This window comes from Mytilus edulis, chromosome 5, assembly GCF_963676685.1.
Source record: "Mytilus edulis chromosome 5, xbMytEdul2.2, whole genome shotgun sequence".
In the NCBI taxonomy this organism is placed as follows: Eukaryota; Metazoa; Mollusca; class Bivalvia; order Mytilida; family Mytilidae; genus Mytilus; species Mytilus edulis.
In genome coordinates, this window is record NC_092348.1 from 24175566 (window position 1) to 24192691 (window position 17126).

Genomic DNA, 17126 nt, shown 5'->3' on the forward strand with positions numbered 1-17126 from the left:
AACTCAAAAAGGCTTTCACCAATGTCCATGAAACTTTGGTGAATTGTTTATATCTATTGATGTAAGCTCCCTTTCAATTTTTATTAATTTGAGATTTTAAGTTTTGGATTTATGGGGCTTTATTCATAAAAAAAGGGGGATTTTTAACACTTCGGACAATAACTCAAAAAGGCTTTCACCAATGTCCATGAAACTTTGGTGAATTGTTTATATCTATTGATGTAAGCTCCCTTTCAACTTTTATAAATTTCAGATTTTACATTTCCGTGTTATGAATTTTTATGCTTAAAAAAGGGGGGATTTTCCAATTTTGGGACAATACATTTAAAGCATAAAAGACAAGTTAAAAGAGCAACGGGCGTATCATGCGCTAAAGCGCAGCCCTTTATTTTTTTCTATGGTCGGGTTGTTGTCTCTTTTGCACATTCCCCATTTCCATTCCCAATTTTATTAGTATATATTGATTATACATGTACCTATATGTTGTAAAACATTTGGTTGATAAAGAATTGAAAAGTTTTGGTTGAAAATCACGAATTAAGAGAAAACGTTTTTTCACACCTTTTCCTAAAAATATTTTCGTGCTACATATCGGGTAGCATTATATTTGACAATTACATCCTACATTACTGTCGTTATTAAAAAGTCAACACAAAAGACCTTTTAAATATATTTTTTTTTATTTCATAATTGAGTTACAAAGAGTATTCGTTGATAAAATTATAACAAGATAAAAAAAAACATTTGGCATTAAAATGAGGATATAAAGATTCATCAATCTAACAACAGTTTGTTTAACATATAAAAAATATGTGCTGCATATTAAAAACTCTCAGTACAGACAAATGCATTGAAGTGTTCAATTGAATATCGCAGGTGAAAGTCAAAATTTTTGAAATATATAAATATTCAGTAGATATACATATATATAAAAAAAAACTTTGTTGGTCATCCGTGTTACAACTTTATTCAGCTCTGATTGTGAATATACACTAACCATGCAAAACATGTTTGTTATTGAGCCCATTTAATAGCATACATGTTCAGACATCATTGTGTTTTTTTACTGTATTCTGTCTTTCAAAATCACGAAAAAAAATATAACATATACATAACTATAGACATGGACACTATATTTTACTATTAAAGCTATCGTATTTTAAAGGTAAAGAAGAAAACGTAAAATCCCCATTTTAATGAGAACGACATCCAAATGTGTTTTGTTCTTTGTCCGTATACTACACTATATATACTATATGGCCTTTGATTTTCGTGTCGTTTGATTGCTGTCTCAACAACGGTGTCCGCATCTGCCGTTGATTATATTAAAAAATACAGTCAAACTAAATATACAACAGTAAATCGTGTTAATATACAGAACATCATAGTACTGTCCGCATACGTAAAATATACAATATAAATAGATAATAGAAATAACAATTATAATTAATATGGAACACTTTTATATCACAGTGGTTCTCCCATTTTCTACATCCAAAGTTATTTCCTTTGAGCTCTTTTTACTTTTAGGTTTTTTCACCTTTGTACTTCCGTTTTCGTTCTTCTTTGTACTTCCGTTTGCATTTTTCTTTGTACTTCCGTTTTCATTCGGAACACTGTCGTACTTATTCTTGTTACATCGTTTGTATATCAGGTATGGGACAGTAATTAGAAATAACGGAAGTGGAGTCATAACAGCAGAAGCGATTGGTGCCACAGCTGCAATAAATCCATCCGGTGGTGGAAAAGCATACATCATTAGAATCATGGCAATTCCTGTATTCTGCATCCCTGTCTCAATTGCGACAGTCTTTACGCGCTGCCATGGTAATCTAAAGATGAAAGCTATCAAGCCTCCCAAAAGATATCCGAAATACGGCAGTAAGCAACCAGCCAATACGATTTTTGGTTTAAAGAGTTTAAAAATATAAAGATTTGAGTAGATACCAACAGTCAACAGCAAAACAATACAAACAACGGTTACTGGTCTGATTACCTTTATTAAGACCTTCGTTACTTTCGGAAGTTTATGCTGTAAGAATACTCCTACAAACAGCGGAACTATCAGTATCAACAACGTTGTAAATATATTGAGAAATGGAACTTGGACTGTGCCGTCTATGAACTGTTGCCCCAGTGTGTAGAGCCACAGCGGCATCATTCCTGTAAAATATATGTATTACATATAAGTCAAAATTGTGGAATTCTCAATGCAATGGTATAAACAATATAAAACAATTTGACCACCATAAGAAGTCACGTTCATTTCTGTTACTAGTATTATCTTGATTGATGCCGTTACAAGACAAGTAAGTTAGTCACACTTACATTTCTATTGTGCTTGCGGAACTGAGTACCAACTTAGAAAACAAGTTGTATCTCTATATTTCACAGGAAATACAAATAAATGGTAGCAAAAATATATAATAAAAAACGGTGAAAATTATTTATTAAAACTTTTTTTCATAACTGCATCCCTTTAGTATTTAGGTTTGAGAGATGTTTAAGTGTGTGGTTTGCTTTGTTTATTTTTGTTAGTAGAATATCTATCGGACATATCTTATGTCCGAAAAAAACACCCAACAGGTGTCTGCTTATCGATGTGGACCACAAAATGAGTTCCGTGATAAATATAATAACTGTAGACACTTATTTTTCTGTTATTCGCTCTTGATAAGAAAAAAAGGCATGGGATAAAGGGCTGTTCTTCATCTCAAAGTCACAGTGAGACCTTCAACACGAAGCAAACAAATCTGACCGCAAACTGGACACAGTTATTGTCCTTTGGGTTTTCGTTGTCTACGAATATAGTCCCTAGTGTAAACAGTGTATAACTTGCATGTTTTATTTGATACATTTCCCAATTTATTTCTTGATATCAAATGCATGAAATATATAGGAGGATGTAATTACATGTCAAAAAAATTTGGGTGCTGAATCTTTATGTTAAGTAGTGATTTGGTTCAGTTCAAAAAGGTCAAATTTTATCACGTCTGAAGCTGTCAAACTGAATTTTACACCCCCTTAACACAGAATTTTCAATATTTTGAGTTCGAGCTGGTAGAAGTTTCTATAATTTTGATATTATTTGTCTCACTGGTAGTACACTACACTGTAAAAATCTTTTTGAGAAAGAGCCGGTGCGATTTATTTAATTTGAATTTATTGTCTAAAAGAAATGCACTACGAAATAACTGTGTTCTCGGGCCAGTTAAGTCGGCACATACTCTACATAGCGAACACATACTCCATATATTAAAACATCTTTTTAACGGATGTTTTAATTTCCTTTTACTCACCCAAAGCCATGATAGTACTGAGTGCTGTCATGGTGATAGATAGAGAAAGGTCTCCGCCGAGGAGAAACGAGTAAATATTACTGGCTCCGCCACCTGGACAACAAGCGGCAACAAATATACCAAGCGCTACATCCGGTCGGTCAGCAGTCACCAGCTTAGCAATACCATAACCCAACTGGAATAAAATAATGAATTTTGAACACATTAAAAAAATAATGATAAAAGAAAATGTGTAGTCCTATCTTAAAGGATACACCAACGTGGACCTTAAATTGAAAATTTCAATACCAATCCAACCGGACTACGAGGCATTAAAATTGAGAATGGAAATGGAAATTCATTGAATGGATATGTCTTTACAACCATCGGACTGTTTATTGATACCACGGGCCGTAAATATTATGTTACAGAAGGATACACTCATTAGACATTTCCATCCTATACATTTGACTTGGATGGAGAGTTGTCTCATTGTCACTGATACCACATCTTCTTATGTCTATTCATTTTATAAATGTTTAAATGACTATATCTCAAGAAGTATAAATGCAACTCAGATGTTATAATTTAGAGATATTAAGATGCAGTTTATCGAGTTCTCAAATGCACATAAAATTTCATAAAAATCCGAAATACCGTCCGATGCATAAACAAATTAATTGATAAAAGTAATTTCAACAGACTCATTTAAGTCGTTCAATGAAGTCAATGGTCCCTGTGCTACATATTTAAAATGGTATTTAAATCGAATGGTACAGGTCTTTGTGAAATAAAGTAGTAAAACCCGTTTAAATATATTAAATATGACAATGACATACACACATGATATCTACTTTCAAAGCGTAATAGGTTATTTAAACATATACATGTATGTACAATATACATGTACAGGAATCAAAATTGTGCATGCATGTGAGTAACACGTGACACAGTATGACATAAGCAGGAAAAATTGTAAACGTGACATTCCAAATACATCTACGATTCATAGATTCAATCGTTGTAATCAATAGCCAGCGGCCAATATTACAGACAGTGAGACTAAAACGTGAACTCTAAGAGTCCGTGTGAGACCTGTTGCATTGAAAATTATATGTCCCTATCAAACGTGTCCTTGGTTTCTAGTAGCTGTTAAATTTCCCGCCCTTCATCCCAGTCACTACCTTCCAGAACCTACCTATTGTGCATGTACGTATTGTTGATTTTCTCGTCCCAAATATGCCTGAAATGATTGCCCCTGGACGTAAATAAAGCATAAATCGTTTATATGTCTTCTTATAATTGATGTTCTGGTAGAATTAAACTGTGATTTCTAATAAGGGATATTAAATGTGAATGGACGTTATATATGTAAATTTTAGCTTGCTGTAGAATACACGTAGTTCTTCAAATATTATGCTGTGTGGTTTGTAATTGAATCCTAATTTCGGTTCAGTCACATGGGTTCAGTTTTGTTTGTGCTACTGAACTTGTGGGTAATTCTGACCTTTAGTTTAAATGGCCTTAAACCGAGCTGTATTTACATCCACGATTACAAAGGTAAATATTTATTTAGTTTCAATGTATTTGCAGAACAACGAACTTTCATTTTGTTATAATAGTTTATTTTGGCACTCACCATCGGCATAATAATGAACTGACATCCTAAGCCTATACATGGTGCAAGCGGACGCCTTATGTTTTCTTTAACAACCTCAAGGTCTAACTTTGCCCCAAAAGCAAGTGTTATGAAAATCATGAAAACATAAATAATGACCCTAAAAGCAGTATCAATAGGTCGCATGAGTCGTAGGATGATAACTGGCACTTTTGTTACATCTACCATATCTCCAGTTTTGTTTTGTAGTTCAAGGTCATCAAAGCTATACAAATTAAACGTTATAAACGTTCTGCCAAGCATATCTGAATTCGTATATAAAGTATGTGTCCCTTGTACAGCATAATATTCTTTTTGTTTCTGTACTTCACCAACTGAATACGACGGACCATGGACAGCAGAAACGTTGATCAATGGCACGAGAGGCATTAGTACCAAATGTCTGTTTCTGCAATCAATAATGACGTCATTAGTTTTAACTTTGACAAGATTTGTGTCGTCAGCTTTAGCTCTCATGACATATTTTAAAGTTTCATCGTCACACTGTACTGTATAGTTGAAATATTGAGGTGCAGAATCTTCTTCCATGAATACAATAACAACGCCCGGTGGTGGTCCTTTCACACTAAGTATTCCTGTTGCATTTATCACGTCTAGTGGCATCATCGGGGATCCCATAGACATATCTGCCACTGCCCGTGACAAACTAAGGGTTAACAACATATGATGAAGTAAAATGATTTTGTATGACATATCCATTTTTCTGGTTCGCAATGTTCTGATTAAATGACAAACCCCATTCAAGCACTGGTTATATATATACACCAGAATTATTTAGATATCTAACGGTTCAGCGCTTTCTTATCATTGACATAAATATGAGGTCTTTGTTCTTAATCCGTATTGTATCACTCAAATAATATTCCTTCCTTCTTTCATGACTGTCTCTCATGTCATATGTCCCACCCAGTCCGTGTATATTATGAAGTCTATTGCTTTAAATTTTTATGATGTTTAAATAATTGAATTAAAATTTGTCGGCAAATGTCAACAGAGAATAAAAACAGCCCAAGGTCACAGAGATTATAAAAATGAAGTGAACAATATAGTAGGTAATTTGAATCAGTTGTTGGTCGTTTAAAGTACTTTCAAACCACACTTGATGAATGACTGTTTACTCCAAATCTGTTATAGTACCCGGGTATGAAGCTTAAATATCAAGTATATCCAACAGCGACAAGATACCTATGTTTATAATTTCATAACAACACCGTATTGATTTTATTGTAGATAAAGATTTCACCGGAAAACTGATTTGTAATCATTTATATACCTTTTTATGCCCCACCTACGATAGTAGAGGGGCATTATGTTTTCTGGTCTGTGCGTCCGTTCGTCCGTCCGTCTGTCCGTTGTACCGTTCTTTCGTCCGTTCGTTCGTCCGTCTGGCCCGCTTCAGGTTAAAGTTTTTGGTCAAGGTAGTTTTTGATGAAGTTGAAGTCCAATCAACTTGAAACTTAGTACACATGTTCCCTATGATATTATCTTTCTAATTTTAATGCCTAATTATATTTTTTATCCAATTTCACGGTCCATTGAACATGGAAAATGATAGTGGGAGTGGGGCATCCGTGTACTTTGGACACATTCTTGTTCAAGTCAACAATAGGTCAAAATATTACAGTAACATTTGTGAAATATCTATAAAAAAACATAACTAATGAAACTATATTTTAGCGTAGTTAGCCCGGTCGATTACTTGATTTGAGCTCGATTTCTGTACGTCTAGTGGCAAAGTTTGCATGCAGGTTAATGACGAAAACAAACTAATCATATATACAACGGAAAGGCAATTTCAAAAAAATATTTGATCAGGAGTAAGGAAAGAAAATTTGCAAGAACAAATTAATTATAAATATAATAGGGGGTCATGTAAAAGGTAACATATTTGACTGGGATCAGGGACAGGAAATTAAGAAGAATACACGCCTCCGGGTACGGGAATTTCTCGCTGCATTGAAGACCTGTTGGTGACCTTCTGCTGTTGTCTGTTCTATGGTCGGGTTGTTGTATCTTTGGCATATTCCCCATTTCCATTCTCAATTTTATGACAACTCTGACCAATCTTACGACAACTTGACCACCCTTGAAGACAACTTGAACAAAATAATGTAATCGCAGAATACAATGTTACATGGAGGCGATCTGACAAATGAAAAAAACCCAAAAAAAAACGATTACTATATATCTACTTTATATTTGCATTGCATTGCAAGATATTTGTTTTATTTTTCTGATTGATCGCGCTAAGCCGTGATTAAACAATGCAGAAATATGGCAAAAACAAACAAGGCACAACATATGTTTCGTCACAGCAAGTTAAGATGGTCTGTAGGAAGAAACTGACATGAGCAAAATCTAGACCAAAAATAAACACATCAAACTTAAAAGCCACGACGAGCCACTGGCCTGACAAGGGTTTTAAACTGGTCCGAGTTGTCTTTAAAGTTGACCCGAGTTGTCTTTAAATTAGTCCAATTTGTCTTTGGCTAAGTTGTCCTGATTATATATTTCTATATCTCAATCATGATTGTCGATTTATTGAAGTCAGTACATACTGCCAACAAAATTGCAAATAATCGCATTTATAGATATAGAGAAAGATTATATAATATATGGTTAATCGTTGAGTTTTATATAAATTAAACAGTTTAAAAAAATTATGGTTATATATGTATAGACATAATGATACACAACAAAATACATAGAATGCCTATCATGGCGAAATAGAGTATAAGCCAGTATTCCCCTAAATTCATTTCACGCTAGGTCTATTTTATCAAAGTTTTATAATCGTTTCTATTACAGTATCACAGCTTGATGTACGTATTAGGTTGTTACAATATCATGTTGCATATCTCAAAATAATACCCAAGCCGTATCAATGCCTTAAAAGTTTATCTTTTATCTAGACTGTCATGAATCTTTTATTTTTGTATAAAAAAAAACCTTCAGAAAGTAGCAAATATATTGACATTAATTTTTTAAATAATTGCAATAAATGATTTGATTTGTGTTTTTGTTTTGTTTTGTGTTAACACCACTTTCAAGCACCGCTTTTGGGATATTTCGTGGCGGCCAGTTTTTATTGGTGGAGGAAGTCGGAGTGCCCAGAGGAGACCACCGACGTTAGGTAGGAAAACTTATTTAATGAAAATTAGAGTCGAGTGAAACCGCATGAGCTTGGTTGCAATAAATGAATAAGACATCTAGTATGCTTACAGATACCTAGATGATGTACTTATACCGTTAACAATACAGAATAAAGGCAACAGTAGTATACCGCTGTTCGAAACTCATAAATCGATTGAGTAAAAAACAAATCCGGGTTACAAACTAAAACTGAGGGAAACGCATTAAATATTAGAGGAGAAAAACGACACAACAGAAACACAACATTAAAATGTAACACACAAAGAAACGAACTATAATATAACAATGGTCATTTTCCTGACTTGGTACAGGACATTTTAAGAAAAAAATGGTGGGTTGAACCTGGTTTTATGGCGTGCCAAGTTAAACCTCCCGCTTTTATAGCAATGTTAAATATAACATTAAAATGACAACATAAAATGACAGGACTACAATACAAATAAATGGGAGAACATATTGGACAGAGAAACACCCGAATAATAGCTAACAAAAGCTAGGTACTAGTTTTGTTCAAACAAATGTAACGTTTCCCGTAAAAAAATATTATTATTCGGTATTTCTCAACCTTCCGTCAATTGTTATGTCGTAATTGCAAGTAAAACAATTTGTGGTCATCATGTTTGCAGCTGGATTGAACAGGTTTTGTTATTGTGCATTTAATTTTACGCCATTTCGTTAAGATAGACAAAGGAGGCGGTTTTGTTCACACGTAAAACTTGTTTAACTCTACCACATTCTATAAAACCAAATATACATGGAAATGAAAGAACCGATGAATAAATTATGTGCATGTTTATATTCATTGTTGTCCATACTGAGAAGTGGGGGTATCTGCACGAAAGAACGCGAAATAAAATTGCAATTTCACGACGAACGAAAAATTAAAAATCTCTTGCGTGTTGATCTTATTAACGATTTCACGAAACACAGTGAATAACGAACCCTTTTCACGGCTGCACGTGAAATAAAAATGGCAAAACACGTTGCACGAAAAATAACCCTTTACCACCCTCATCAACTATACTGGTTTCTACAACCCGTTCACAATGCAGATCGAATAATCCTTGCAACTTGCATGGACCCGCATACTCTTTTCAGACTTATTTAATTTACTGGTCGTGTCAGCGTCTGATTTACGTGTTTGCTTCGTCTCGGGCTTTAGACTTATTTAATTTACTGGTCGTGTTATCGTCTGATTTACGTGTTTGCTTAGTCTCGGGCTTTAGACTTATTTAATTTACTGGTCGTGTTAGCTTCTGATTTACGTGTTTGCTTCGTCTCGGGCTTTAGACTTATTTAATTTACTGGTCGTGTTAGCGTCTTATCTACGTGTTTGCTTCGTCTCGGGTTTAAATATTTATATAAGATGAACAAATATTATACAATCTCTATATATAGTTTCTGGATTAAAATTAAAGTGTCAAAATACTTTTGACAACAATAGTTCATCAAGTTGTTTTACTTATCAGGGGCATTAACTGCAAACTGAATTATACTTAATCGTTTGTTTATGTAATATATACGTGTTTCTCGTTTCTCGTTTTGTTTATATAGATTAGACCGTTGGTTTTCCCGTTTGAATGGTTTTATACTAGTAATTTTGGGGCCCTTTATAGCTTGTTGTTCGGTGTGAGCCAAGGCTCCGTGTTGAAGGCCGTACTTTAACCTATAATGGTTTACTTTTTTAAATTGTTATTTGGATGGAGAGTTGTCTCATTGGCACTCACACCACATCTGCCTTTATCTGTTAAGTGATACTTGATTAATCTGCCTACAAAAAAGTCAAAGGTTCGGCATATAAAATGTTTATTTGTCCTATTTTGTTTTGTTTTACCCCAAACTTCTTCTTGTATTAAAAGGTTCAAAATTGCAAGAAAATGGAGTGGTATAAAAGAAAAAAAATTAGTTCGTTCAATGCTGTCAAAGTATGTTCCTCTTAACAGAATTTCAACCAGAACCGTGCTGTTTGAACAAATATCGTGCATACCCTTTATTCGGGAGCATCTGAGCTTAGCCTCGGCTTTACGTGTGTATTGTTGTTTGCAATGACATCGTCAGTTTGTTCGACTGATGTGTTTTGTGTATTGTTGTTTGCAATGACATCGTCAGTTTGTTTGACTAGTTTTGTGTATTGTTGTTTGCAATGACATCGTCAGTTTGTTCGACTGATGAGTTTTGTGTATTGTTGTTTGCAATGACATCGTCAGTTTGTTCGACTGATGAGTTTTGTGTACTGTTGTTTGCAATGACATCGTCAGTTTGTTCGACTGATGAGTTTTGTGTACTGTTGTTTGCAATGACATCGTCAGTTTGTTCGACTGATGAGTTTTGTGTATTGTTGTTTGCAATGACATCGTCAGTTTGTTCGACTGATGAGTTTTGTGTATTGTTGTTTGCAATGACATCGTCAGTTTGTTCGACTGATGAGTTTTGTGTATTGTTGTTTGCAATGACATCGTCAGTTTGTTCGACTGATGAGTTTTGTGTACTGTTGTTTGCAATGACATCGTCAATTTGTTCGACTGATGAGTTTTGTGTACTGTTGTTTGCAATGACATCGTCAGTTTGTTCGACTGATGAGTTTTGTGTACTGTTGTTTGCAATGACATCGTCAGTTTGTTCGACTGATGAGTTTTGTGTACTGTTGTTTACAATGACATCGTCAGTTTGTTCGACTGATGAGTTTTGTGTACTGTTGTTTGCAATGACATCGTCAGTTTGTTCGACTGATGAGTTTTGTGTACTGTTGTTTGCAATGACATCGTCAGTTTGTTCGACTGATGAGTTTTGTGTACTGTTGTTTGCAATGACATCGTCAGTTTGTTCGACTGATGAGTTTTGTGTATTGTTGTTTGCAATGACATCGTCAGTTTGTTCGACTGATGTGTTTTGTGTATTGTTGTTTGCAATGACATCGTCAGTTTGTTTGACTGATGTGTTTTGTGTATTGTTGTTTGCAATGACATCGTCAGTTTGTTCGACTGATGAGTTTTGTGTATCCAGAAGAGAAATAATATTCCAGAATATTTGTCCATTTGGACGTCAAACTATATGAGAACTTCTTTTTCATGACAGCTGTACCGGTATACAGGTATATATCTATAATACTAAAATTACGAGGTCCAATTTGTCAGCCGTCATCGGGTAAAAACGACAAATCAAAGAATTCAACTCTATATATAACTAATATAGGACAATGGTGTAGATTAAAAATTACACCACTCCAGACCCTTTTGTTTTCAGCATAATTAGGTAGCACTCCACAGTTAGGTGTGTAGTTTCGCATTTTGGCCCCTGTGGATTTTTCAAATATGAGAGCTAGTATTATATATATACGAGTCTGATTGGAAACTACGTTCAAACCTATGATTGCGTTAACGTTGGATAAAAACCGCAATTTTTATACGTGTGCATGTAAAACAAATTTCGTTGTAGAAGGGTCTAAATACAGCACACACAACATTTTCAAAAAGACCAAAAGAGTGAAAAAGTATATTTAAACAAAGCGCATTTGACTAACAGGTCGAACAACTGACGTTCTTAAACCCTGCTGACTGCCATTGGCGATTGCCAAATAAAATTGATCACGAGATTTAACAAATGGATCTTAATATAAATTTAATACTAAACAGAAAACGATAAACTTGTGACCAAGATGTCATGCCACAAACACAAGGTGTCAATATTTTTTTTGTACACCAGATCTAGATTTCGACAATATATGTCTCTTCAGTGATGTTAGGGATCGAAACGGTATTTGGAAGGCCATATAATTTACCCTCAATTTCAGATAGACTCTTGAATTTTAAGAGTCAATATAGGATGAACGGATCATATAAACCGGAGGGAAAATATGATACATGCCCAAACGAAAAAATATAAACGAGTCTAAATTGAAAACTACGTTCAAACCTATGATTGCGTTGGATAAAAACCTCAATTTTTATACGTGTGCATGTAAAACAAATTTCGTTGTAGATGGGTCTAAATACAGCACAAACAGCATTTTCCAAAAGACCAAAAAAGTGAAAAAGTATATTTAAACAAAGCGCATTTGACTAACAGTTCGAACAACTGATCGATGTTCTTAAACCCTGCTGACTGCCATTGGCGATATATTAAATGACTGAATAAATAGTCAACGATAAATCTTACGGGGCGATGGATCATATAAACATGATTCAGTACACTACAAAATATAATATATAACAAGTCTAAAAGGGTTCAACATCACCAAAAACACAATAAAACGAACAATTATATGTTAGATATTTCGGATAACAGATATCCTTCCTCGGTAATTGCACGATGACAAATGAATCATGTCAATTCAAATTAAGACTCTATCAAAATCTTGAAATTATACAATTTGAGCGAACGCTGGAACAATTTTAAAATTTCCAAACACGGCGCAAAGACTACAAAGATATGCCAAAATAAAAATAGTTATTTACGATGTGAACTGGCACAACTCTAAATTCCCAAAGGTGGTGACAGTGGAGATGTTAAACAACTGCGTGGAAATACAGTACCAATAAACAGTCCTGACCGATCTAAGCTGGTATAATATTTAAAACATGACAACGGTAGAGCAATTGCAACAGAGACTGCGTATTTAAACAATCCCAAAAATATAGTACTAAGATGATAAGAAAAATGAGTAATAAATTTTTACTAATGTTAAGTAATAGAACGTGGCTGCGTATTTACACATCCCTGCCAACTGTAATTAAAACTAGTATAATTCAAAAATTCCTGAAAAGTGTAAGAGTCCAGTACGGAAGCCGGTGTTACTGGACACAAGTGATGGCAGGAAATTAGTGATGGTAGGGGAAATGCGTGACTCTTCTATGTTTTTTCATTAATGCCCTCTGGGGAAACTGTCCTGAGCTTTATTATCCAAAACTTTCCCGAGCAAGTCTGTCGGCCTTTGACCAGTCCTCGTTGTGATCTATGATGGTGATGGTAAGTTTTTTAAGATCAGCTTGGGCGTGCCCATGTGATCTCAAATGACAACTTACGGGGAGGTCGGGCTTGCAGGTGTAGTCACTACGATGACCATTCATGCGTTTGTTGAATGGCTGTTCTGTTACGCCAACATACTGCATGCCACATCGACACTGAAGAATGTATACAACATTCTGGGTTTTGCAAGTTACATTACAAAATATTGTGTACACAGACCCAGTAGAGTGATAAGTAAATGTTTGAGTATTCAGTATTTGTTGGCAAGTCAGACATCGTTTGTTACCACATGACTTGCACCATCCTGTAGTTGAACAGCTTTTATTAGAGGAGACGGCAGCTTTCACAAATAAGTCTTTTAGACTTGCTGGTCTCCGAAAAGCTAAGACAGGAGGATCGGGAAAGATTTTGGATAATTATGAGTGATTGGCAATACTTTGCCAATTGGCACGGATCAAACGTGAAAGGTTAGTAAAGGCGGGATTGTATGTTAAAAAACTTAAAACAAATGGAACTATTTTGCTGCGCCTCTTCTTTTTGTACTGTAACAGGTCATTGCGGCTGTTATTGTTAGCACGCGCAAACCCCTTATCTATGTCCCATTTCTTATAACCTCGTTTGATTAAAAATCCGCGAAGTTCCTGTAACCGCTGAGTGACAGCCCCCTCAGAGGAGCAAATCCGATTTACTCTGAGAGCTTGACTGTACGGGATACTTTTTGTACAGTGTTTGGGGTGACAGCTTTGGGGAGTAAGGTACTGATGTTTATCTGTAGGTTTACAGTAGAGGTCTGTTGATATGACACCGTCCTTTATAGATGTAGTTGTGTCTAAGAAAGATATCTTAGAGTCGGATATTTCATATGTCAATTTAAATGACTGGTGGCCGTTGTTTGCATGTCTGATAAAAGCATCCAATTTTTGTTGGGATTAAATCCATTTCATGTCAACATCATCGATGAAACGGAACCAAGACAGAGGTTTGGATAAAGATGTTGAAATAATTTGTTTCTCTAATTTTCCCATGAAAATATTGGCGTAAGACGGTGCCATTTCCGTCCCCATCGCTGTCCCGTTTATTTGAAGGTAATTGTCACCATTAAAGGTAACATTGTTGCATTTCAGGACCAGAGTAAGCAGCTGGACTAAACATTCGGTAGGTGGTTCTAAAGTATTGCGCGAGTCCCATATTTCCCTACATTATGATTGTATTTCGTCATCATGAGGTATGTTGGTATACAATGAGGTGACATCTAAAGTGACAAGGAGGGTTTCCGGAGGAAGACGGTTCATTGATTCCATTTTGCGAAGATAATCTGTAGTGTCTTGAATGTGAGAAGGAAGATTTTCTACATGATATCTTAAATGAAAGTCTACAAATTCCGAGATTTGCTCAGTCGGGTGGCCGTTGGCGGATACAATGTGTCTACCAGGGTTGTTAACCTTGTGTATTTTAGGAAGAAGATACAATCGACCAGACTTGGCGTTTTCTGGTTTTAAATATCCAATTGTATCCTCATCTATGTGACCGTCATTGTGCATGGTTTGTAACGCAGTAATAATTTTGGAACTAAACTCGGAAGTAGGGTCATAGTCAAGTTTCTTATAAAACCTCTCATCAGAGAGCTGACGCTCTGCTTCCGCGATGTAGTTGGCTTTGTCGATTATCACAATGGCACTTCCCTTGTCTGCTGGTTTTATAACAATATCATCTCGGTTTCTCAGCGATTGTATGGCTTTTTTCTCGTCAGAAGAGGTGTTATAAAACGACGAGGAGTACTTGTTGCTGGCTAGATGAACAACATCCGATTTGATTTTGTCAATAACATCTTCCAGTGTAGCAGATTTGCTAGGCTTTGGAATCCATGAACTCTTCTTTTTAAAATGCGGAATTATGATTTCGTCCTCCGAGTTGGACGTGTCTGTGTCTTCCTCATTATCCTCCTCTTTAATATATATATTATATATATATTGTGCTTTTTCATATTCTTATTCAGATTATTTTCACAAATTTTCTATCTTGATATTAGCCTGATGTATAAATATCATGTAGCCTTTTGGTAAGATCAACTAATGATTGTAAGGGTCTGGTGAATGAATACTATTGACTCGGGAAGTTGACTGAATATAAAAAAAGAAGATGTTGTCTGATTGCAAATGAGACAACTCTCCACAAGAGAACAAAATGACACACAAATTAACAACTATAGGTCACCGTACGACCTTCAACAACGAGCAAAGCGCACACCGCATAGTCGGCTATAAATGGCCCCGAAATTACAATGTAAACCAATTCAAACGAGAAAACTATAACGGTCTTATTTATGTAAATGATCTTACTTGGTAAAGATATGTAATGTATTAACCGATCTTCTGGTGGCGGTGATTTTTCTGAAATGATTAAAACATTTAACACCGAAGGATGGCAGGGGATGTAGCCTTATGTACGAGCTGTTTGCGCGTGTCCATTCTTGCTAAACAAGTCCATTTATAGAATACGTACACCTCTCATTGTCAATCAAAAGCATTGGGTTCTGCCGGACAAAATAAATCTTGGTAATCGTATTTCCTAACTCCAGGCTTTTATTGGTTTTATTTGTTTAGTCCCTCTGGCCATGTTATTCCTCCCCGGGGATCTAAACATAATTGATCATAATTGAACATGAAAAGCTCCGAACGGAGATTTCTAATGGTCATAAGTTTAGAGAACCCCAACACATTAATTTGAACCATAACTTCAAAATAATTATGGATTCCATTGAGGACTACACCAGATGATGGGCTAAACGAGAAGAAGTTGAACTGCACACTTTGTCAGAATGGGTCAAAACAAGGCTACCTAAGCTTCACAAAATTCCGTACAAACAACGGTACATTGCCGGCTCATCTGCATGTTCGACAAAAGAATTACCATTAGATTGACCAAAATTCTGTTCGCAGTGAAAGAGGGTCTTCAGAAATACTGTGAAACTGCTTACTCGCGTAGTGGTATTAACCATATGAGGATTCTAAAAAAACTATAAAGAACTTATAGATAATTTTAAATCTCGATCTTTTTCTGAAATTGGTTCTATCAAACCTTTGATTTTTCAACCCTGTATTCCCCATATGAAATTGAAAAATCGTTTAAAAGAAATAATTCAAAATACTTTCAACATAAAAACGGTAGCATAGGCTATACATTCATTACTTTGGGATACCATACGACATATTTTATGGAACAAAACAGTAAAACATGTTACACAGAGGAACAAGTGATCAGTTTGTTGGAGTTTCTTATTGACAAGATATTTTTTGAATTTGCAGGTACACTTTTTCAACGAATTTTATACATTCCGTTATTGTGATATTGTAAAACATTTTCGTATTCTTGCCTTTCATTTCAGCTAATGCGCTTTGTCTATATGCCTTTTTTTATGTTTCTATGATACATATATGACGTGGCTCTGTACTTATGCATCCCGTCATTGTGTTCTTGTACTATGGTCAATTGTGTATTTTTGTTTTAATTTTTGTTAATATTCTTGCTCTATATACCATTTTGTGGTTCCTTGGTACAATGTTTGTATCGTCGTTTGTTTTTTGTCACACTTCAGTGTTTCTGTTGTTTCGCTGTTTTCCTCGTATAGTTGATTTGATTACCTCTGTTTTATTTAGTTGGTAACCCGGATTTGTTTTCTCTGGATCGATTTATGACTTTCGAATAGCGGTATACTCTTGAATTGAATTTTACTGTGAGTATTGTTATACGTTTACTTTTCTACATTGCCGGCTAGAGGTATTAGGGGGGGGGGGGGGGGGGGTTGAGATATAAAAAAATAAACATGTTTAACCCCGTCGCATTTGCGCCTGTCCCAAGTCAGGAGTCTCTGCCCTTTGTTAGTCTTGTTTGATTTTTAACTTTAGTTTCTTGTGTATAATTTGGAGTTAAGTATGACGTCAATTATCACTGAACTAGTATATATATTTGTTTAGGGGCCAACTGAAGGACGCCTCCAGGTGCGGGAGTTTCTCGCTGCATTGAAGACCTATTGGTGACCTTCTGCTGTTGTC

At 35.3% G+C, this 17126-nt stretch overlaps 2 protein-coding genes across 2 annotated transcripts; both read right to left on the minus strand.

Moving 5' to 3' along the window:
* Positions 1–661: 661 nt before the first annotated feature.
* LOC139523242 (ileal sodium/bile acid cotransporter-like) lies at positions 662–6101 on the minus strand. The gene is made up of 3 exons (XM_071317091.1): positions 4918–6101; positions 3300–3474; positions 662–2163 (listed from the first exon to the last, which is right to left on the minus strand). Exons 1-3 carry the CDS (start codon positions 5653–5655, stop codon positions 1463–1465), a joined length of 1614 nt encoding a protein of 537 aa, XP_071173192.1. The 5' UTR covers positions 5656–6101; the 3' UTR covers positions 662–1462.
* An 8172-nt stretch (positions 6102–14273) lies between these two features.
* Positions 14274–16283, minus strand: LOC139524999 (uncharacterized). Its single transcript, XM_071320174.1, has 3 exons — positions 16274–16283; positions 15414–15464; positions 14274–15019 (listed from the first exon to the last, which is right to left on the minus strand). The coding sequence occupies exons 1-3, from the start codon at positions 16281–16283 to the stop codon at positions 14274–14276; spliced, it is 807 nt and encodes a 268-aa protein (XP_071176275.1).
* Positions 16284–17126: the final 843 nt, after the last annotated feature.